We start from the raw sequence: 21,276 nt of genomic DNA, 5'->3' as shown, positions 1-21,276 counted from the left end.
CATATGGCTGCCAGGAGGTTAAGTATCTCAGAAGCATTTTTAATGTTCTTTCCTCCTGAGGTCAGAAGGCCTCTTTCCTGATATAGGGCCCCATGCACATGTACAGTGGTGAAAGCATACCGACTGTCCGTGAAAATGTTCACTCTTTATCCTTTTCCCCAACGAAGGGCCTGAGTGAGTGCTATAAGTTCTGCCTTTTGGGCTGAGGTGCCTCGTCCTAAGGCCTGTGCCCAGAGAGCCTCCTTTTGTGTCACCACTGCCTCCCCCGCATACCGGGTACCTTCCTCTACGAAGCTGCTCCCATCCGTGTAGAGGGTCTCATCTGGATTCTGCAGAGGCCTAGCTTGTGGCTGAGCAGAGCTTCCCCTGTGGGAGCACACTGACCACTAGGGGGCAGCTCCCGCATTGAGTGTCTGCCCCCTGGTGGTCAGTGTGTGTCATAGTGAGCAGTCATTCCCAGTCTTTCTGCTGTTAGGGTCAATTTGCATATTGCCCTTTTATTATATAGGATAGAGGCCTGGTGCACGGGTGGGGGCCGACTGGTTTGCCCTGAAGGGTGTCTCAGATCAGTATGGGGATCCCGCTGGGGTGCCTGGCCAGCCTGGGTGAGGGGCTGATGGCTGTTTGCAGGCTGGCCACACCCCCTTCAGGGTGGGGGTCCCTACTGGGGTGCCTGGCCAGCCTGGGTGAGGGGCTGAGGGCCGTTTTCAGACTGGTCACGCCCCCCGGCGACCCAAGCTCCCGGCCTCTCCTTTTATTTTCTGGGATTTATTTGTCTTCTATAATTGAAACTTTGTAGCCTTGAGCGGAGCCGAGGGCTGACCAGGGTAGGCAGGAAGCTTGGCTTCCTCCATCACCGGGGGCAACCCAAGCTTTCTACTTGCTCCAGGTCCATGGCCACTGCCATCTTAGTTGGGTTAATTTGCATACTCGCTCCTAATTGGCTGATGGGTGCGGCTTGTGGGTGTAGTGGAGGGGCGGAGCGACAGAGTGATGGTTAATTTGCATCTTTCTCTTTTATTAGTGTAGATATTCGCATACAATTGACTTTTCAATATTTACTTTACATCCAGGAGCCTTGCTAAAGTTATTTATTATAAGTTACGTAGATTCTGGTTAAACAAGGAAATACATATTTATACATTTTGTTAAACACTGAACCAAAAACTGAAAATAGAAAAGGGAGCTTATCAAGGAATGGGCTTTTCAGAAACAGAGAAATTTCATCTGAAACCTACAGGATGAGCTGGAACATCCATTCAAAGGCTGGAGAAGAGTATCACAGAGAGAATGTCATATGCAAAGGTCCTGAGGCAGGAATAGCTGGGCCTATTTGGGGAAGCCAAAGAAGACAGGGAGTCTGGAATGGGGGTGGAAATGAAGCCCAGAGTGAGGGTAAACTGATGGGTGATGGATAGGAACATGGGGCAGTCACAGCTTAGTCATGCCCCTTGAACTCTAATCAGAATGTATGGGAGATACTAAAGGGTTACCATGTGACCATGTATTGTTAATGACTTTGCCCTTTCCCAGGTCACCAATGACCTCCATGAGGCGCGAAAGTCAATGGGCAGAGGCCTCACGCATCTAACCCATCAGGACCATCTCACACAGGTGGCCCCTCCTTCATCCTAGAAACAGTCTTGGCTTTCATGGACACCCCCACTTTCCTCCTCCCCCACAGGCCTCTCCCTCACCAGCTCCTTTGCTACATTTCCCTGACATTTTGACACTGAGGCTTCATGGCTCAGATCTCACTCGCACTGATTATTTGGCCTTTCTGCCCATTCATTTACCACGTCCCCACAGGCAAGCATTCCAATGCGCTCCGAGTGCTTTTGTTTGTAGATGTGCTTGGGGAACATGTGTGACTTCCTAAGAAACACATTTCACTGAATGGCTCACGCAGTGGCTTCTCAGGGCACAGAGGGACCCCCCTGACTGTGGTTTTCTCCTCGTCTCTGTCACATTTCTGTTCGCCTGCCCTTCCTGGTACCCGGGGTCAGCCTCTCTCAGGCCAGAGTCTCACCAAAGCCTCCTCACCCAGGCTTTGCCTCAGCTGGACAGCGGCGCTTCCCCAGAGCTGCCTCTGCCCACCGTGCGCTTGTAAGAAACAGGTCCTGCCTCCGCACCTGCTGTGTGCGGGCCTCAGGACCACACCCCGGAGGCTGCTGCTGTGACCATCTCTAATCACCTGCTCATTCTCCTCACAGGATGTGTGGAAGGGGAGCGAGCACCATTTAAAGGCCCCTACCTCCACTCTGCTCATCCAACCATTGGACAAATACAGCCCTCACCCCCCACCCTCAATGCCAGGCTACTGTATATAATATGCAGGCGGGGCAGAAGGATGAAACGGGCCAGGACTATGGGCACCAATGCCTGGCGATCTGAGGTTGGGCAGATTTCCAACACTCCTTGGGCCTCAGGTTCTCCCCGTGGCACGTGGTTTCCTCGGCCGTGTGCCTGGGTGGCCTGTGGTACGCAGTGACTATGGCAGTGCAGTGACAACATAGCAGCTGGTGGATGAGGAAATGTCAATCTGTGCTGGACGGGCGCCACGTGCCCAAGAACTGAAGGCCCCACTTTAGGGGACTGCCAAGGAGGGACCCCCACTTTGCTGAGCCATGGGGGAACCAGGTGACGCCACTCGGAGGGGAGGTTTCAGAGGCTTTGCCGACAAAAACAACTAAGCGTAGAGAGTTGCTCTGCTGGTCTTTATTCACTGCCCAGCAGGAGCCCATAGGCTCTGTAAAAACAACAGAGAGGAAGAAGATCTTTCTCCTCCAGGGGTGAGGAAGGTATAAAATTCCAATTTTCACTTCAAATATAACCCGAGTTAGAGGAACTCTGCCACCTGCAAAGTGCACCTCCCTCTCCTGAACAGCACCTGTGGCTTTCAGGGAACAGGGGAGCAGAGCTCCCTGTGGCCCCACAAGCTCTGGGGTTGGGAGTAACTGGGGCTCTGCTCCTGCCCTGGAGCATCCTTTCCTTGTGGAAAGAGAAGCCCTGGGGTCTTGGGTCAGGCCCAGAGCCCAGGAGCAGGCTGTCCACGCCAGGAGAGGCATCCGGCTGCTGCCCCGCCAGAGCCAGCTCCGTGTGCCCGGAAAGGAGCCCGGTCCCCGTGGAGGCCCTCCCTGAGCCTGTGGTCTGGGAGCTGGGATGAAGGTAGAGGCCCAGGCTGAGGACAGGTGGGTGGGTGGTGCCAGAGGCCCAGGCTGAGCACGGGTGGGTGGGGGGTACCGGCCATGGATGGAGAGGCAGGTGAGCAGACAACTTCTAAGACCATGTCGCACTGAGGACACCTTGGGTTCCTCGGGAGTGGACCTGCTGCCCCAGAAGCCACCGGGCAACGCGGAATCTCCCATGACATCTCGGCCAACTTGTCCACCACTGGGCTTCAAGTCCTGCTCCCGAGGTCACACTGACCATGAGACGTCTGGGACTTGGGACTGGACTGGACTCGGGCCACTGACCCGAGGCCCACACAGCCCAGCCCTGCCTTAGCCTGAGTATCAGGGGCTGAGTTATATGGTTGCCTCTTAACTCCAGACTCCAGCCCAGCCAGCTCACCCTGAACCGTCTCCTGGTATCAATGAGGCAAATGGAACTGCTTTGTTTCTGCCCTGACTTTGCAGGTCATTGCCCAGGGCTCCCCAAAAGCCGGTGGCTAATCCCCTGATTCGCAGCAACCTCGCGTCAGTAGGCCAGAGGCCCAGCCTCGCTGCATTCTGCGTCCCCACGGCTCAGACCTGGCTCTGGAACGAGCTTAGGGGTGGGGCCCAGGCCCTGACACTGTGGCTGTGGGACTGTGTGAAAGCTCCCTGGATGGTCTGTGTGTCATCTCCCCGCTTATAAACGAGGTGACGAAGGTGCTTCCTAGCACGTGGACTGAGGAAGAGATGGCACCAGTGGTTAGTTAGCTCAGACCATGTCAGCCCTGCCCTGTGCCTGTCACAGCCTGGCCAGGGGGCGGGGGACCCTAGCTCAGGGCGCTGGCCAGAGAGCTGGGAGATTCACTGACCTTGGCTCCCACCAGGAGACAGTGAGCAGGAGGCGGTCAGGGCTTGGGTTGGGGGGAAGGAGGAGGGCGAGGGCGGGGATTAACTCCTGGAGGGATGGTTTTTCTACTAAATGAGCATCGCGTTGGTCTGAGGGAGAGGTAGGGGAACCCCGTGACTGTCCTCAGCACCGGGAAGCTGCCTGCTTCCTGCCATTCGTGATGATGACAAACAGGGCTAAGTCCAAGGGCCAGGAGGGAGTGTGGGGAAAGGCACCCTCTTGGCCACACACGACGCCTTCGGTCTGGGAGACCTGGGGGCTGGGGTCCTGGAACAGAGGAACGCGGCCGCCCAGATGCCTCTGGGGCCAGGCCAGCTCCCGGCTCTAAAACACAAGCTTCTTGGGAACCTCCCACGGGAACTCGCTTCTTCCAAAGTGGCCGTAGCACGCGGTCTTCTGGTAGATGGGCTTCTTCAAATCCAAGTCCCTGCGAGGCCCCAGAAGGAAGGGTCATTTCAGTGGGATGGAAACAGAGTCTCTCTCCGAATTTCAGACCCAGGAGTAGCAGCCTAGCACAGTCTTTGTAAGGAATGTCACCACTCAGGTCATTTCTCCTAAATGTCCTGTCTACACGACACCGTGTCTGTGGGGTGGCTGTCACTGTCACTGGCCCCTGGGAAGCAGCTCAGAGGCTCAGAAAACCCCCGATCAGGGGCCTGGAGTGCACTCTAGCCCCACGGTGCCTTTCTCCTCTGCACCCCACTGACCTGGCCCAGACCAACGCCAAGTTAGCACGCTCTAGAAAGCAGGGATGGCATTAGAAGTGAGGATAGATGGGACTAGACTTGCTGCCTGAATCTTTAGCCACTCAGCCTCTTCCTTTCCTGAGGCCTCCCACCTGGAGCTGGCCTCCGCTGGGCCCGCAGGATCTCATGCGGCCCCTCAACCTGAGCACCAGACCCCCAGCTCCTGGGGCTGCACGCCTTCCTCCTGCTTCCCTTCCCGCTGAGCTGAGCTGAGCTGTCCTGCCCACGAGCGCAGGGTAGTGGACTGACCTGACGATGACGCCAGGCCGGAGGTCGAAGTTCTTGTTCACCACGTCCAGCAGCTCTCTCTCGGTCTTCTGCGAGGTTCCATAGGTGAAGATGGAAATGGACAGTGGCGCAGCCACACCGATGGCGTAGGAAACCTTCCGGGGGAGACGAGGGTCAGGCACCAAAGCTGGTGGGCAGGGCTCTGCCCCCCAAAGAAACCCCAGGTCCTCAGGAAGGGCAGCTGGAACCACGCACCACACTCCTCTTGCCCCATACACTCCCCCGCACCGTCTGCCCAGTAGCCCTGCCATCCTTGGGGTGGACAGGCTCTGTACATGGCCCTCTCCCTGAGGTTCTGTCCTCTCCCTGGACTTCAGGGTCCTGGCCACAGTGCCCCACATGACCCCCAGAGCCGCATGCTGTGGCCAGAGCTGGGCCGGGGGCGCGGGGACCCACCTGCACAAGCACTCTCCGACACAACCCTGCTTTCACCAGGGACTTGGCCACCCAGCGGGCAGCGTAAGCCGCCGAGCGGTCCACCTTGGTGTAGTCCTTCCCGGAGAAGGCCCCGCCACCGTGCGCCCCCCAGCCGCCGTAGGTGTCCACGATAATCTTCCGGCCAGTGACGCCCGCATCCCCCTGCAGAGGGAGAGGGGGAAACGGAGATGAGAGCCAAGCCCCCAGGACCTGGGTAGCGGGCGCTGAGGCACTGTGATGGGCAGAACCACTGCTGGGAAAGGGTGCCCTGCGGTGGCCCAGGGGCATGTTTCAAAAACTCCTTGGCTTGGAGTTGGCCAGACACCCGGGCTCCAGTTCAGACCAGTCACTGACCAGCTGGAAGTCAGTAAACCGTCAGAGCCTCATCAGAAAGTGCAAACGATGAGCGAGCCCTCTGGGATGGCAGCCAGCCCCCACTGCCTCTGCTTCATGAGCCAATCACAGTGCAGAAATCCAACTGCAGGAGGCAACTGTGCTGTAATCAGCACACCCAGGCCAGGGCCTCGCTGGTGCTGTCCCGTAAGCGCCATGGCGCCCATTTCCTCCCGTGTCTGCTCTGTGCAACACCCGGCAGTGGAGACGCCAGGGCTCTGGGTTAAATGATTAGAGAAAAGTGCCTGCTATCCCCGCTGTTAGAGAGCACATCCACACTCATGTTTCTAGCCTTGGAGAGGTCCTGCAAGAAAATACAAGCAGGTCACAGGACATGATATGGGGCTTCTGCTCTGTGGCAGCACAGCCACAGCTGAGGCCCCGACAGTGGCCGGCAGCCTCGCACAGATGCCATACCAATCTCTGTGGCCTCGCTACCACGGGGCACGAGAGAGGGGGCATCAGGTGTCCACATAATAAACTGCCCACCTCGGTGCCCACAGGAGTTGAAGGGAAACTGTGGCAACGACCCGTGAGCGCCACCTGGTAAAGGTCAGTCATTTGCGATGCGCGTTAGCACATTAGCAGGTGAGGCAGCAGCCTCTTGGACAAGCATGGCATCAAGAATGGGCTGTCCGTCGGCCTGCGGACTGAAGGGTCCCGGGTTCGATTCCGGTCAGGGGCATGTACCTGGGTTGCAGGCACTTCCCCAGTGGGGGATGTGCGGGAGGCAGCTGATTGATGTTTCTAACTCTCTATCTCTCTCCCTTCCTCTCTGTAAAATATCAATAAAATATATTTTAAAAAAAAAAGAATGGGCTGTCTGGCCTTAGCCAGTCTGGCTCAGTGGATAGAGCATCGACCCTCGGACTGGAGGATCCCAGGTTCGATTCGGTCAAGGGAACGTACCTTGGTTGCAAGGTTAGATCCCCAGCCCTGGCCAAGATACCTGGGGAAGGCAACGAGGAAACCAGTCGATGTGTCTCACATAGATGTTTCTCTCTCTGTCTCTCCCCCTCCCTTCCACTCTCTCTGAAAATCAATGGGAAAGTCCTAACCGGTTTGGCTCAGTGGATAACGCGTCGGCCTGCGGACTGAAAGGTCTCAGGTTCGATTCCGGTCAAGGGCACATGTCTGGGTGGCAGGCTCGATCCCCAGTGGGGGACTTGCAGGAGGCAGCCGATCCATGATTCTCTCTCATCATAGATGTTTCTATCTCTCTCTCTCTCCCTCTTCCTTCCTCTCTGAAATCAATAAAAATATATTTTAAAAAAAAATCAATGGGAAAATAACCTCGAGTGAGGATTAACAACAACAACAAAAAAGGATGGGCTGTCTGGAGTGGGAGGGCCAGGCAGCACAGGTGGAGGAATCCTGGGGACATGTCCCCATCCCTCAGGTACTGACAGGTACACAGTAAGCCTCACAGAGAGGTGGCTGACTTCATAGTTGTCCAAGGCCAGACCTGGCTGAGTCACACAGCCCCCCACAGTCTGTGCTCCGGGAGGGAGCACCCCAGTAACAGACAAACCAGGGCCTCATCCAGAGACCGGGGCGCACCTGGGGACCGCCGATGACAAAGCGCCCGCTGGGCTGCAGGTGGTAGATGGTGTCTTTGTCCAGGTACTTGGCGGGCACCACGGCCCGGATCACCTGCTCCTGCAGGGCCTTGCGCATGTCCTCCAGCGTGATGTCCTCATTGTGCTGCACCGAGATGACGATGGTGTGGACGCGCATGGGGATGACCGCGCCGTTGTCCTGCATGTACTGCACTGTCACCTGTCGGTCAGAAGGGCAGGAGACTCGTGAGGCCCTGCCCTGAGTGGAGGACACATCGCTGCTGGGCACAGAGGCAGCCAGGGCTCCCAGGAGCCAGGGGCCTGCTGTCTTCCAAGGGCCTGCAGGAAAGCTCATCTGACGCATCTGGTATCTGAATGGCTGCCTAGTGCTATGCGATGGCTGGGCATCAGGCATAAGCTAGTCCCACCTGTGGCCACAATTAGTGCCCCTTGGAGACTCGGGGTTTACACAGTTGTCTCTCTATGACCCACTGGACCCCTTTACTGCTATCTCAGAGGGTTCTGGGTGCCAACAAGTGTCCCCTGGCCAAAGCCCTCCCTTGATCCTCTATGTCCCAGAGCCAAGCTATCTGGCTCCTTCCAAGGACACAGGAGTCTGCGGGCCACGGCCAGCTCTCCCAGCCTCTCGGGGAGGAGCTCGGGGGGCAGACAGGGCCAGTAACTTACTGGCTGAGGCAGAGGGAGCTGCCAGCTCTGGGTGTTCTGGCAAATGAGAGGGAAGCGGACAGCACCCGGCGGGTGGCACCTGCCCGCAGCACCCTCCAGATCAGGCCACAGGGACAGAGCCAGCATCACTGCCGCCAGCGAGGCCAGGCTGTGCCCGTTCTGTGCAGGACCAATTACTCTGTGAGCCACTCCAGCCGGGCAGGCCTTGTGCGCTCCATTTCACAAATGAGAACACGGCTATGAGAAGTGAAGCCACTTGTCTGAAGCCACACGCTCATCAGAGAAAAACCGAAGAGCCAAACCCTGCTCTGCCTGGTCCAAAGCCCGTGCCATTCCCACAGCAGCACAGACGAGACGCATCTCCCGTCCTTTCCTGACACCTCAGTGAGCAGGAGAGCCTGGCGTCCCTGCCTGGCCGGGCTGTGAGGCGGAGAGCAGCCAGGGCAGCTGGGGCTGGCAAGTGAGAAGGAGCGATGAGCACGGCAGACGAAGCTGGTTAAAGAATCGGGCATGGCCCGAGCATGCACTGTATGCCAGGAACCATGACAAAAGCTCTAAGAGGCTGTTACCAGCCCATCTTAAAGACAAGAAAGCTGAAGTCCAGAACATAAATGCCTTGGTCAAGGTCACACAGCCAGCAAAGCCAGGCTCTGACCGGGAGCTGTGTGGCCTGGCGGGGGCTCTGCCCAGCAGGAAGCTGTCACTAAGACCCTCAGGGCTATGCTGGAGCCACAGGCCCCCTTGCTACCCAGTCAGTGTGAACCCACAAGAGCAGTGCCCCGAGGGGCTCTGGCGTGTGGGGGCCTGCAGGAGTGAAGCTACGCCAGGGGCCCTGGTAGAGACACTGGCTGCAGGCACAGCACTGCTCCCACCCCAGGGCCTCGACAGGACCACAGGGCAGCAAGCAGTGCCCTCCTGGGGCTGTGCCTGCAGCCAGTGTCTGCCAGCCCCAGGCTCGCGGATGTCCATGCAACACTGGGCTTGTGTCACACTCCCACTCTGCGTCCTGCCTGGTCCAAAGAGCAACAAGGCGAGGTCAGGGAAGGGAGAGAAGGAACCCTGCCCACATGACATCGTGTGAGAGGCGATGCACACCAACATCTGTGGACTGAAGCAACCCTTACCTGCTGGGCTGTGCACACTCAGAGCCCTGTGGGAGGGACTGGAGTTGGGGGCTCTCAGAAGGGGGGGCCCTACTGGCTCTAGGGCTAGATCTGCCCTTCGGGCCGCAGGAAAAGGCTTGCATTCCAAGGGGCAGCTGAGGCCCATCTCCTCTGCCCCTGCCCCCGACCTCCCCTCAGCTGTGAGCCTCTGAGCTCAGGGCTCAAGCAGGGCTCTTATCTCATCATGTCAGGAAAATGCACCACGGAAAACACACCCCTGACCAGCTGCAAAAATAGCCTCTTGCTGCCACTCAACTCCCGTATCAGCAGGAGGAGTTTGCTCAGGTGGAAAGACTCATCCTGTTCAGTCAGCTCAGGTGAGGTGAGGAACCTCCTCTACCAGGAGGGGGAGGAGAAGGCCTCGCAGCGGGTCCAGGCACAGTGCCCCACAGTGCAGCGGCCTGGGGGTCCAGGGGCCGGGAGGCTCCGTCAGGGGACCCACACCCGCACACAGGCTGCTTGGGTACCAGAGTGGGCCTCACTCCCGGCCCAGGCGGCACACAGCGGGCTCCTGGGCACATTGGTTTGCAGGGGGAGTGAAAAGTGGGGTGGTGGTTAGGAGAGGACTGCAGGTGGAAGATTGGGAGCTGAGTGAGCCCAGGTGGGTCCGTTAGCACAGATAGAGGGGAGCAAGGGTGGAAGAAGAGCCATGAACCCACTGGGATGTGGAAGAGGAGCCGGGGGAGGGAGCCCCAGGACAGGAGGAGGTGGACAGGGAGGGTGGGCAGGAGGCCTCCAGGTGTGCGAGCGCTGGCATCACCGCGGGCCTCGAATACAGACCTCCGTGGGGATCTTCACTCTGCGGGGAGCCCAGTGGCCAGGGCCCAAGGGCCAGAGGCAGGAACAGCAAAGAGAAGGTGTTTTTATGAGAAAGAAAGGAAAAGGCCCAGACAGATGCAGACGATCCTTGCTCAGGCGGCGTCCAGACCTTGCTCACGATGCGGAGACCTGTGTTAGCGGCAGGGTAGTGACCAAAAGTTTGAAACCCGTTCAGAAGTTTGTGGCAGGAACGGGAATTATATTACCAGAGTCAACATATGCCGGTACCTTTGAAATTTTTCATAATAAAATAGGGGGAGAAAACATCTAGAGCTGAAGATTTTTCATATAAATACTCTTTTCAAAAATCCACAATTCTTTGTGTCCAGACTGCACATTTTGGCCTTAACGGGAATGAGAGGAGGGGGGGCTTGAGGTGTGTGTCTGGAACCAGGCAAAGGAGAGACCCACCTGAGTCTTCGAGTCGGGCCTGAGCCAGGGGAGCACCCCCGAGCGCCTCAGCTCTGCCATCCGGGCGTTGAGTTTGTGAGCAAGGATGATGGTGAGGGGCATGCACTCCTCCGTCTCGTCGGTGGCATAGCCGAACATCAAGCCCTGCAGCGGGGAGAGAGCCCACTGAGCCACACCCGCTTCAGACCAGGGCGGCTGTCCTCAGACCTAACCCTCTGCCGCACTCCAACCTCACTCGGGTGCCTCGCGCACGCAGCACTCGCGCTGGGCCCTGTGGAGGGGATGGCACGGTCCCTGCCACCCAACCTCCTAAGAGGGGAGATAGCCCAAATCGGCAGCAGCAACCCCAGCCTCCCACAGCCCACGGTGCCCTCATGTCGCTGCCCTGAAGTAGGGGCGTGCAGCTCCCTGCGGTCCCCCAGGAGGAGGGGTCACCCCCTAGTGTGGTTAACCCATTATTCAGGAACTTCCCTGCCAGCTCCTCAACACAGGGCAGAGCAGGGCCAGAGCGGCCGCACTGCCCGCGTCCGCCCCAACGCCTGGGCTCCGCACTCTCACCTGGTCTCCAGCACCGACGTCCTCTTCGTTTCTGTCCAGATGGACGCCCTGGGCGATGTCTGGGGACTGCTGCTCCAGCGCCACGAGCACATTGCAGGTCTTGAAATCAAAGCCTGGGCAGAAGGGAAGCAGGCCGAGGGGGGACACGTCAGACACAGGGCGGCTGCGAGCGACCAAGCGACCGGGGATGTTCAGTTCCTGGCGTGCACTTGTGCGGTGAGGGGGAGGGGGGGTGGTCTCTGGTTAGCTGGGACCTGCCTGGGCCCAGAGCCAATGCCAGAATGGGGAAGGCCCAGTATCCTTACCCAAAGAGAGTTCTGCGCTGTGTTACGTCACAGCTTGATTAGACACACACGCCCTCACGGAACTGCTGTGCGGGAACCAGCAGCCCCAGCTGCTCCCCTGAATCGCGGTGGGTGACTCACACCTGCCCCGGGGCTGCTCCCAGAGGCACCTCCCAGGTCCCAGGTTGGATGACTGCACGAGGGAACCCGGGCCCTGCCAACCCTGCCACCCAAAGCCGGACATGGGCCTAATCTAGCCGTGGGCAAACTACGGCCCGTGGGCCGGATCCAGCCCGTTTGAAATGAATAAAACTAAAAAAAAAAAAAAGACCGTACCCTTTTATGTAATGATGTTTACTTTGAATTTATATTAGTTCACACAAACACCCCATCCATGCTTTTGTTCCGGCCCTCCGGTCCAGTTTAAGAACCCATTGTGGCCCTCGAGTCAAAAAGTTTGCCCACCCCTGGCCTAATCCAAGTACCCAAATACTGGCCTCGACTTGGGAGTCTTCAACTTCACGATGTTGCCAAAGCGATACGCATTTAGTAGAAGCCATACTTCGAATTGTAAACCTTGATCTTTCTCTGTCCATATTCAGTACCATAGTCTCTCAGATGCTGGGCGGCGAGCCTCGGCCCCAGGCAGCCACACGATGAGGAGGGTCAACAACCCACACTCTCCAGTGTAGCCGCTGTTAAACTATTTGCCCATCGTGGCTACTGTAGGTGTTCTGGGCCGTGTGTGGCCGGCGAGGCAACTGGGGACGCTCACAGGTTAGCTGTACTAAGTGATTTTGACTTACGATGCCTTCAGCTGAGGGCCGGCTTATCAGGACGTTACCCCGTCGTAATGCGAGGAGCATGTGTATTAAACGCACTGAACACTATGGAAGACAGTATGGAGTTTCCTCAAAAAACTACAAATGGAACTCCCATTTGACCCTGTGATCCCACTTCTAGGAATATATCCCAAGAAACCAGAAACACCAATCAGAAAGGATATATGCACCCCTATGTTCATAGCAGCACAATTCACCATAGCTAAGATCTGGAAACAGCCTAAGTGCCCATCAGCAGATGAATGAATAAGAAAACTGTGGTACATCTACACGATGGAATACTATGCTGCTCTAAAAAAGAAGGAACTCTTACCATTTGCAACAGCATGGATGGAACTGGAGAGCATTATGCTAAGTGAAATAAGCCAGTCAATGAAGGAAAAATACCACATGATCTCACTCATTCATGGATAATAGAGACCATTATAAACTTATGAACAAAAATAGATACAGAGGCAGAGCTGCCTCAAACAGACTGTCAAACTGCAGCGGGAAGGCCGGGGAGGGTTGGGGGGCAGGAGGGAGGGGGTAAGAGATCAACCGAAGGACTTGTATGCATGCATATAAGCATAACCAATGGACATAAGACACTGGGGGGTAGGGGAGGCCAGGGGATTGTCAAGGGCGGGGGGGCGGAAGGACACTTATGTAATACCCTTTGTAATACTTTAAGCAATAAAAAAAAAAAATTAAAAAAAAAAACCACACTGAACAAATACGTGTCCCTGACTGTTCAGAGGCTCCCAGCGCCGAGGCCTCTCATCCTGAGATGTGGTCCCGCGGGAAAAGCCACACCTGCGGAGCGGAGCCCTGGCTGCCCGCCCGCAGCTCGGCGGGCACAGAGGTGGAAGCAGGTGGCACCGGCCGGGGCCTGGGCAGGGGAGTCTGGGCTCGCAGCAGCCCAGCCGCGGAGCCGCAGGAGGGAGCACGTGCGCAGACAGCACATTCTTCTCCCTGCGGGGCCTCCGACGCGCAGGCCTCAGCCCAGGGACCCTGTGACTGAGGAGCTGAAGCAAACGGCCCCGCCAAAGGGGCAGGTACTAGTGACAAGCTGGCTGTCACCCTCTTTCCAGTCTCTCCTGTCCACGCGGCCAGGGTGGGCCAGTTAAAGCAAACAAACAAGCCAACGACGCAGACCAATCCATGGTGTGTGCACATGCTTCAGGCGAGGCCCTACCGCCAAAGGACACCTCTGTCCCGTGCCGCCTCCTGTGCCCAGTGACCGATTCTAAAGGCACCAACCAATGAACAACCTTTAGAGAGCTGCCAAAGACTCACCATTTTGCAATAAACATCTCACATTTGGCCTAATCACTGTCTAAATAATGACTCTTCTTAACACTGAAAACCAACCAAGGGCGTCACGTGATCTGGGAAAGCGGGGTGGCTCTCTCACTTAGAAAGGTGCCACAGGCACCCAGCCTGCCCTGACCCACGCAGATGCCCACATCACCCTGACAGCCAGTAAGTGGGCCGGCGCTGTGCACAGGCCCTCAGCATCGGGCCCTCACCCTGCCCTTTGATGCCCTGCAGGGGCCCTCCTAGCCTGCCTGCTGCAGGCCTCAGTGCTCTCGGCTCTCGCCCGCCCCTGGTCACTGCTCCTGCTCCACTCCTGCCAGGGCCTGTGCCCCTCCCTGGCTTAGGCTCCCACATTGCCTGCCTCCGTCGCCCGCTCCCAGGACCAGTTCTGGGTTAAGTCCTCTTCTTGTCCATAATGGGCAGTAGCACAGTTTAGCAGAAAGCACGGGAGGCCCAAGAGGGGCAGCCACGCACTGACTGTCACCTCATAGAAACCATTTAGCTTGAAGCCCGGATTTCCTCATGTGCGTAGAAGCACAGCAGGGCCCTCAAGCAGTTAAGTAAGAGGACACAGAGACCAGCGCCAGTGCCAGCCGAGGACAAGACCCGGCGGAGGGCAGCTCCTTTTCCTCGGAGTTCTTTCTCTTCCAAAAGCTCCAAGAGGGCAGGACACTAAACAAGGCCAGAGTTACGATGGATGGACTGGGCGGTTCCGTGGGCGGTCACTGGGCTGCCTACTGCTGCCAGGCTTTGACCCCTGGTCCCCGACAGGCGCCCCTAGGACTGTCTCTCCCCGGGTGGCCTGTGCCCGTCCAGAAGTCTCTGATGTGACAGCCTGGGGGGCCTCCCGCGGAGTCCGGGCCCTGCCTTACCCTTGGCAGAGTCGTCGTAGCCAATGTGCTTGATGGTGTCTCGCACCACCCGCTGGTAGTCCACCATGGCCATGGAGGTGATCTCCCCGCACAGCAGCACCATGCCCGTCTTGCACACCGTCTCTGGAAGGGAAGGACAAAAGAGAGTGGACAGCGCCAGCACAGGGACGCCCAATGGCTAGACCTCTCCCCGTGCTGATAAAGAGACTCACAGCGAACCTTACCAGACGGGAAATAGCAATAGCAACGCTAATAAAAGGAGTGAATTCCAGCGCGGTTGCTGACCACCTTCAATGCCCCGAGAACTACACTTCGGAAAGAACTGGTTACACCTGAGTTTTTGTACCAAGTTTTCGTATCACACTTACTACTCGTGTGACCTTGAACAACTTAGCCTCTCTGTCTGTCTCCTCCACTGTTCGGTGAGGCGAAGAAGAAGACTGCAGTGTGGATTAAAAGGAGACAGGACTGCACGTAGTTGCCCTAAAGGATGCGCTCAGCCTGTGCGACGCTCTCCCGCCCCTGCTGCTAACCTCCACTGCGGGCTTCAGGGAGTGGGATCCTGAACAAAGAATCTGAGCTGTTTACGAAGATGTCGGCGTGAAGTCTACCCTCAGAGGGACACCTAGTCCTCAATCCAGGGGCCAGGGTGGCACTGGAGAGGGACAGACGGTCAGTGCAGCAGACAGGCCAGGGCACCTACAGGAGGACAGCAGGCTGTGGTCTCCATGGTGGGCACGCCTACGCGGTGACCGTGACCAATGCCCTCATTCAGCCGCACGCACTGTCCCTCAGTGAAGTGAGAGGACTCGCCCTAATCACTCGGGGCCCTCCTGACTCTGCTGCGGTGAGGGCTTCGCCTCAGCAAAGGACTCAGGCTGCCCGTAGGGCTCCGCGAAGGGCCCAGGCGCTTCTTACCGCAGGCCACCTTGGCATTGGGGTCCTGCTGGAGGTGGGCATCCAGCACCGCATCGCTGATCTGGTCACAGATTTTATCTGAAAAAGAATGAACACGTGAAGGAATCACGGAAATATTAAGTACAACAAATGAAATGCTAAAAGAATTCTCTATTCTATCAGTTTACATAGCAACTGTCTAAAAGGACACTGTTTTAAATGTAAGAAGTTATTTCTTCCCATTTCTGCCTAATTTTGTATGATGTACAAAATTATAGAATTCCCTAAAAAAAGAAATATATTCCAAAACCAGTTCTAAGAGTCTACAGCAATTCACACACACACACTTCTAACTAAAAGTCCCTCATTCCTCAACATATCCCTTTCATTCTAACACCCAGGAAAGTCCTGGACATAGAAGTTAAAACAGCTACTAACATCGGTGAGATTAGGTGCCAAGGAGTGAAGTCAGAAGGCACAACCCAAAGCACGTGCTGCAGGTTCCACAGGGTGCAGCGTGTGGTGTAGAACACGCCAGCCCAGCCCCACCCCAGCCGTGGGCTGAGAGAACCTCTGAGCACCAGTGCTGATTTGCAGAACATTCCCACGGGCAGCTCTCGGACCCTCCCCACGGCCACTCGGCCTCCTAAAGGCCAGGTGTTCTAACAGCTGGGCCGACCTCCGCAGTCAAGGTGGACTGACAGTTCAGCACCAGCCAACCTTTGACCTCACTCTGTGTTTGCCTTCAAGACTCTGCATGGGTGAGCTCGTAGACCACTAGATGTCGCTGTGGAGAAATCTACTCTTGCTTTGGGGTCCCGTGAACTGTCAATGCTCACAAATTCTGAAATAAAGGTGACATCTATTTATCTATTTATATATATTAATATCATTTAATGTCCAAAATACCCGTAGAGTCTGCTCTTAATAAATTAATAAGGTTTTTCCAGTTTTATTGAGATATGATTGGTCTATAAAAATGTGTATAATTAATGTGTACAATTTTATGAGTTTGGACATATGTATACATGCATGTTACCATTACCATATCAAGGTAACTAACATATCTATCACCTCCAAAAGTTTCCTTGGGTTTCTCTCTCTTTTTCTAAGTTTTTAAATTAAGAACTTGGATCCAGAATCAAGCAATTCTACTCTCAAAAGCACATTATACGTTCTGTAATTAAAAATGTCAATTTGTTATTAAGGTATATTCCCCAATTTTTCCTTGCAGAAAGTGCTATTAAACACATGTTTGAACTAGCGGGTATTATGCTAAGTGATATAAGTCAGACAGAGAAAGGCAAATAACATATAATTTCACTAATATGTGGAATCTCAAAAAACAAAACAGAAATAAACTCATAGACACAGAGAACAAACTGATGGCTGCCAGATGAGAGGGGGGTAGGGTGCTGGGTGAAAAAGGGGTAGGTGTTAAGAAGTACAAATTGGTAGTTATAGATGAGGATGGAAAGTACAGCATAGGGAATATAGTCAATAATATTGTAACAACTATGTATGGTCAGATGGATACTAGATTTACTGGGGTGGTCACTTAGTAAGTTATATAAATGTCTAACCAGTATGCTGTACACTCAAAACTAATATAATATTGAATGTCAACTGTAATCTTAAAACTCTTAAAAAGAAAAATAATGGTATGTTTGAGTTTTTCTATCCTCCTGCCAGTGGCAGATCTGGTTGTAAATCTAAGTTTGTCCGAGTCGTAGCCTCTGCACACCCTCCCAAGGAAGGCGTCCTGCTGCTCAAACATCCACGTTAGGCTGACCCATCAGGACTCTTGGGAGCCGATCGTGATGACTCTGCTTATTTAAAGGACATGGGTCACATGTTCCCAACGCACACAGAGAAATGGGATAAGGGGTATTAGATATCAAGGATATCAAGATAGCTTGACAGTCGGCTGGTGTGGCTCAGTGGTTGAACGTTGACCTATGAAAGAGGAGGTCACGGTTCAATTCTGGTCAAGGCACATGCCTGGGTTGCAGGCTCGATCCCCAGTTGGGGGCATGCAGGAGGCAGGTGATCAATGACTCTCTCTCATCATTGATGTTTCTATCTCTCTCCCCCTCTTCCTTCCTCCCTGAAATCAATAAAAATATATTTTTTAAAAAAAGATAGCTTGACAAACTAAGATAACATCTAAGGAGGCCCTTCAGAACTGTTTCTTTAGGCTTTGGAAATTTTTATCGTTATCACTTAGTAGCCATAAGATAGCTAATAGTTGGTTTTATTGGAAGTTGAAAAAGAAGCATTAATTTTATCTTTCTGGTGGAGAGGAATTTAGCACTGGAATAACAAACAGAAAGTCACCAATCCTTAGTGGAAACTGACTGACTTATGTGGACAGTTAATCTTTAGTGGCAAGTGAAAGGAGAATCAGACAAACTGTAGTCTGCCATTCAGTAGACAAAACAACCAATTGATCGGCTGGGATTTTCCTTCTCTGTCCACTGAGCACCTTGCTGTGTGTGCCCTGGGACCACTGGCCACTGCATGCCAAACCACCCACTTCCTCCGGGAGGAGCAAATCCTAACCTATATTTGGCTTTCAAAAGCCAGGGAGCTGTCCAGACTTTGCCAGACATAGCAATGAAGCAGAGATTATGATGTATAAAATTATAGAATTATAGAGTACGGTAGACCTAGAAACTTTTTTCAATTGTGCATAATAAAAAAGATGATTTACATTGAATTAAGTCACGAGGTTTCTTAACAGCACTACTGTGGACATTTAGAGCTGGAAAATTTTTTGTTGTGGGGAGATGGACTTGTGTATGCAGGATGTATAGGAACATGTCGGGCCTCTTATCCATTAAATGGCCATTACAAACCCCCCTTGGTTGTGACAATCCCAAATGTTTTCACACATTTTGAAGTGTCCTTGCGGGAAAGGGGACAAAATCGCCCCAAGTTGATAACCACTGGCTAAAGCATATGGAAGGAGTAGTGTATTGAGATATTTAAAGCTGCGTTACAAGGTACAGAAGTTAAATCTCTTTGAGGAAGAACAAGAACAAGAAAAAAAAATAGGCTTGGTGATGAGTTACCAAAAACTTCAACTGGTCCAATGAATTTTGAAGAAGTGCTTAAATACATAAATCAGCGTGTCTAGCCCCAGGGTTTTCCTGGAACAATGGTTCTCAAAGTAAGATTCCCACACTAAAGGCAGCAGCATCTCCTGGGAACTTATTAAAAATGCAAATTCTGCCCGTGGGCAAGGCTCAGTGGTTGAACGACAACCTATTAACCAGGAGGTCATGGCTGGATGTCAGTAACCATTGATTCTCTCTCATCATTTACGTTCTGACTCTCTCTTCCTCTCCCTCCCTCTCTGAAATCAATAAAAAATACATTTCTTAAAAAAGAAAATTCTTTTTTAAAGAGTTTCTTTTAGCCAAAACTGACAACAATTGCCAGTTTTCAACTGCTCCCCAAAATGCAAATTCTTGAGCTTTCCCGAGACCTACTAAATCAGAGAGTTTGGGAGTGAGGCCCAGCACTCTGCATTTTACCCCAGAGTTTGAGAACCATTCCTCTAAACACTGAGGCTCTGATCCTGGTCTCCACTGTCACCAAGGAAGCCTCTCTCAGTTCCCCAACTCACAGCCCACCTACTTTTCAGGTACCAAAAGAACGCTTGAATTTTCTTCCTCTTCGAGAAGTCATCTGCACTTTCTTCTATAACACACCGGAGACTTCCAGAACCTGGAGCTCCATCCCAACAGAGGATGCACTGCTGCTTATTCCTAAGCTACATGTGCTTTACACGAAAAACTTGGTGACCCTCGGTCTTGTTTGAGGGAACTTTTTCTGTTGACTTAAGCTGCTCGTTGATAATAAGTTAAAGATTTACTAATATATATATGTAGTTTGTATCTGATGATAATTTTATGTCCCTGACTGTCTTTAGTCAACAAGCTGTGTGGTCTCTGCTGCAGCCCCCCGCCCCCCCCTCCCCCGCTGAGGGCTGATGCCCGTGGTGGTGGCGGCAGGAACCCTCAGCTTCATTCACTTGCAACGCTTCATTGGCATGTGATGACCTGTTTTACAAAACTACAAATAGAGTAAAAAAAATACTTCACAGTGTTCCTCCAGAGAGCCCCGAGAGTCACTAACACCTCTAGCAAAAGTGACTCCCTCGGTCCAGGTCACGTCGGGCCGGTACAGCCTACTCACCGGGGTGCCCCTCTCCTACGGATTCCGAGGTGAACATGAAGGCCCCTTCTTCACTGAGAGAGCTGTCATACAAGCCATCCACCGGTCCGTTCATCTTTTCACAGGTCTCCGCTCAGCTTCCTCAAGGCAACTATTTCAATGTGGTGACTTTGTCTGAGTTTTTCTCTTTTCTTTAAACCCAACAGGCCTGTGGTTGGCAGAAGCGCAGGGGTCACTCCCGCCTAACTGCTGGTGAGCATTCGAGAGCAAGATGAGGATGCTGTGAAGGGAGGGACTGAAGGTGGCAGTGTCGCTACCTGGACTGGCCAGAGCTGGCTCCTGAGTGACCCTATATATGGAAAAGTGAAAGTGCCAGCACGTCATGTGAGAAAAGGGGAGGAGTCCATTTCCTGGGAGGGGTCACCTCACCTGGAGGGGTTTCCGTCTTCAGCTCTGACCCCCGCCTGGGCACCTGTCAGTGGTGGGAAAGGCTGCGGTGACCCCGTGGAAGGGACGCTCTGCGGGCTCTGCAGCCAGACTCCATGCTGCCCAAGGTCAACATCCCACCTTGGAGGGTGGGGGCCGTGGTTACGCAGGGACACAAACAGGCAGCAAGAAACTCGTTTTCCAGGGATCTGGTTTAGGCTGCGATTGCAGCACAGGGTGGCCTCCGCTGCTGGGTGTCCCCTCCTCCCCCACAGCCCGCCTGGATGGGCTCTCCCCTTCTCCCGCCTCCTCAGGGCGAGAGCATGCACCTGGACTCCGAGGCTGCTGGGGGGTTACACAACAGACTCATGTGGAGCCCACGTTGTTCTGCTGGTAGAAGTCACCCAAACTGTCGGCTTCTCTGAGGCGCTGGCCATCACACGAAGAAGCAAATGTGTAAAAAGTGTCTGGGCTTTGGGGGAAGGACTCTGGAGAGACATTCGTTACGGGGAACCTGTCAGAGCCCCGTGTCCCAAAGCTTCCAGATGCTCAGTTAGACACCTACATCTTCAGCCCTGTATGCTTAGCAAACACCCTGCTCTCCTAACTCTGCATTGCTTTTTGCTTCGACCAAGAAAAGCAATAAACAGAATGTATCTTTAACCACTTCATGCACTAAATGATGGCATTTCTCCCTTCGTTCTCACCCACTCTCAGATCTGCTGCACCCTCCGGCCCCAGCAACAATAGGGAACCGAGGTCTCAGGAATGGGAATGGCTGAAGAAACCACTAGAAAGCAATACAAAATAAGCAACCAAAACCTGATGCATCCGAGGTTGGACTGTGGGGAGCAAAAGGTAAGATGTAATAATCCCAACTAACAATTCTGGTGACCAAATCCCCTCTGTGCTTCTAACATGAGACTTAAAACCCTTGTCTGGGGCTCCAAATCTTGAGTTTTGCCAATGGCTCAGTGGTAGCAGCACTGTCCCTCCAGGCGATTAAAACCACATTGAAGCGACCTCTTCAGAGATGAAGTGAGAGACTTTACACACATGGACTGAATCAGAGGCATTTAACAACGAGAGGCTGGAATGCTCAGGCACAGGCGGCTGCTGACAGTTCAGAGAGGAACGAGCCAGAGATGGGAATAGAAAAACGACGAGTCAAATAGGGACTTTAGACGATAGCGCCTGGAATCCTCCTGTTTGCACTTAAACTGTTTCAACATCACTGTCCCTTTGTAAAGTTCTTCTGGGTACATTGGTTCCAGGCCTTGAGGCAATGTGAGCTAATGTTTAATGTGAACTGAAGACCGAGGTCACCCTAGCAGTCAGAACTGCGGCCATTCTGTTCTAAATGTGCTGTAA

The 21,276-nt window shown here is 54.0% G+C and overlaps 1 protein-coding gene across 1 annotated transcript; it reads right to left on the bottom strand.

Moving 5' to 3' along the window:
* Window positions 1-2,698: 2,698 nt before the first annotated feature.
* MAT1A (methionine adenosyltransferase 1A) lies at window positions 2,699-19,821 on the bottom strand. The gene is made up of 9 exons (XM_059662190.1): window positions 19,501-19,821; window positions 15,319-15,396; window positions 14,401-14,523; window positions 11,104-11,216; window positions 10,546-10,689; window positions 7,467-7,685; window positions 5,493-5,675; window positions 5,058-5,191; window positions 2,699-4,489 (listed from the first exon to the last, which is right to left on the bottom strand). Exons 1-9 carry the CDS (start codon window positions 19,592-19,594, stop codon window positions 4,387-4,389), a joined length of 1,191 nt encoding a protein of 396 aa, XP_059518173.1. The 5' UTR covers window positions 19,595-19,821; the 3' UTR covers window positions 2,699-4,386.
* Window positions 19,822-21,276: the final 1,455 nt, after the last annotated feature.

This window comes from Myotis daubentonii, chromosome 13 (assembly GCF_963259705.1).
Source record: "Myotis daubentonii chromosome 13, mMyoDau2.1, whole genome shotgun sequence".
Lineage (NCBI taxonomy): Eukaryota > Metazoa > Chordata > Mammalia > Chiroptera > Vespertilionidae > Myotis > Myotis daubentonii.
Note: the sequence above shows the minus strand (reverse complement) of the source record. Positions and strands in the feature narration are given on the sequence as shown.

Coding starts and splice junctions, on each gene's coding strand:
- MAT1A (XM_059662190.1), bottom strand. CDS start 19,594: ATGAACGGACCGGTGGATGGCTTGTATGACAGCTCTCTCAGTGAAGAA. Junction 10,690..11,103: donor ACGTCGGTGCTGGAGACCAG/GTGAGAGTGCGG, acceptor TCCCCGCTGCAG/GGCTTGATGTTCGGCTATGC. Junction 5,192..5,492: donor GTCGGAGAGTGCTTGTGCAG/GTGGGTCCCCGC, acceptor CTCCCCCGGAAG/GTTTCCTACGCCATCGGTGT.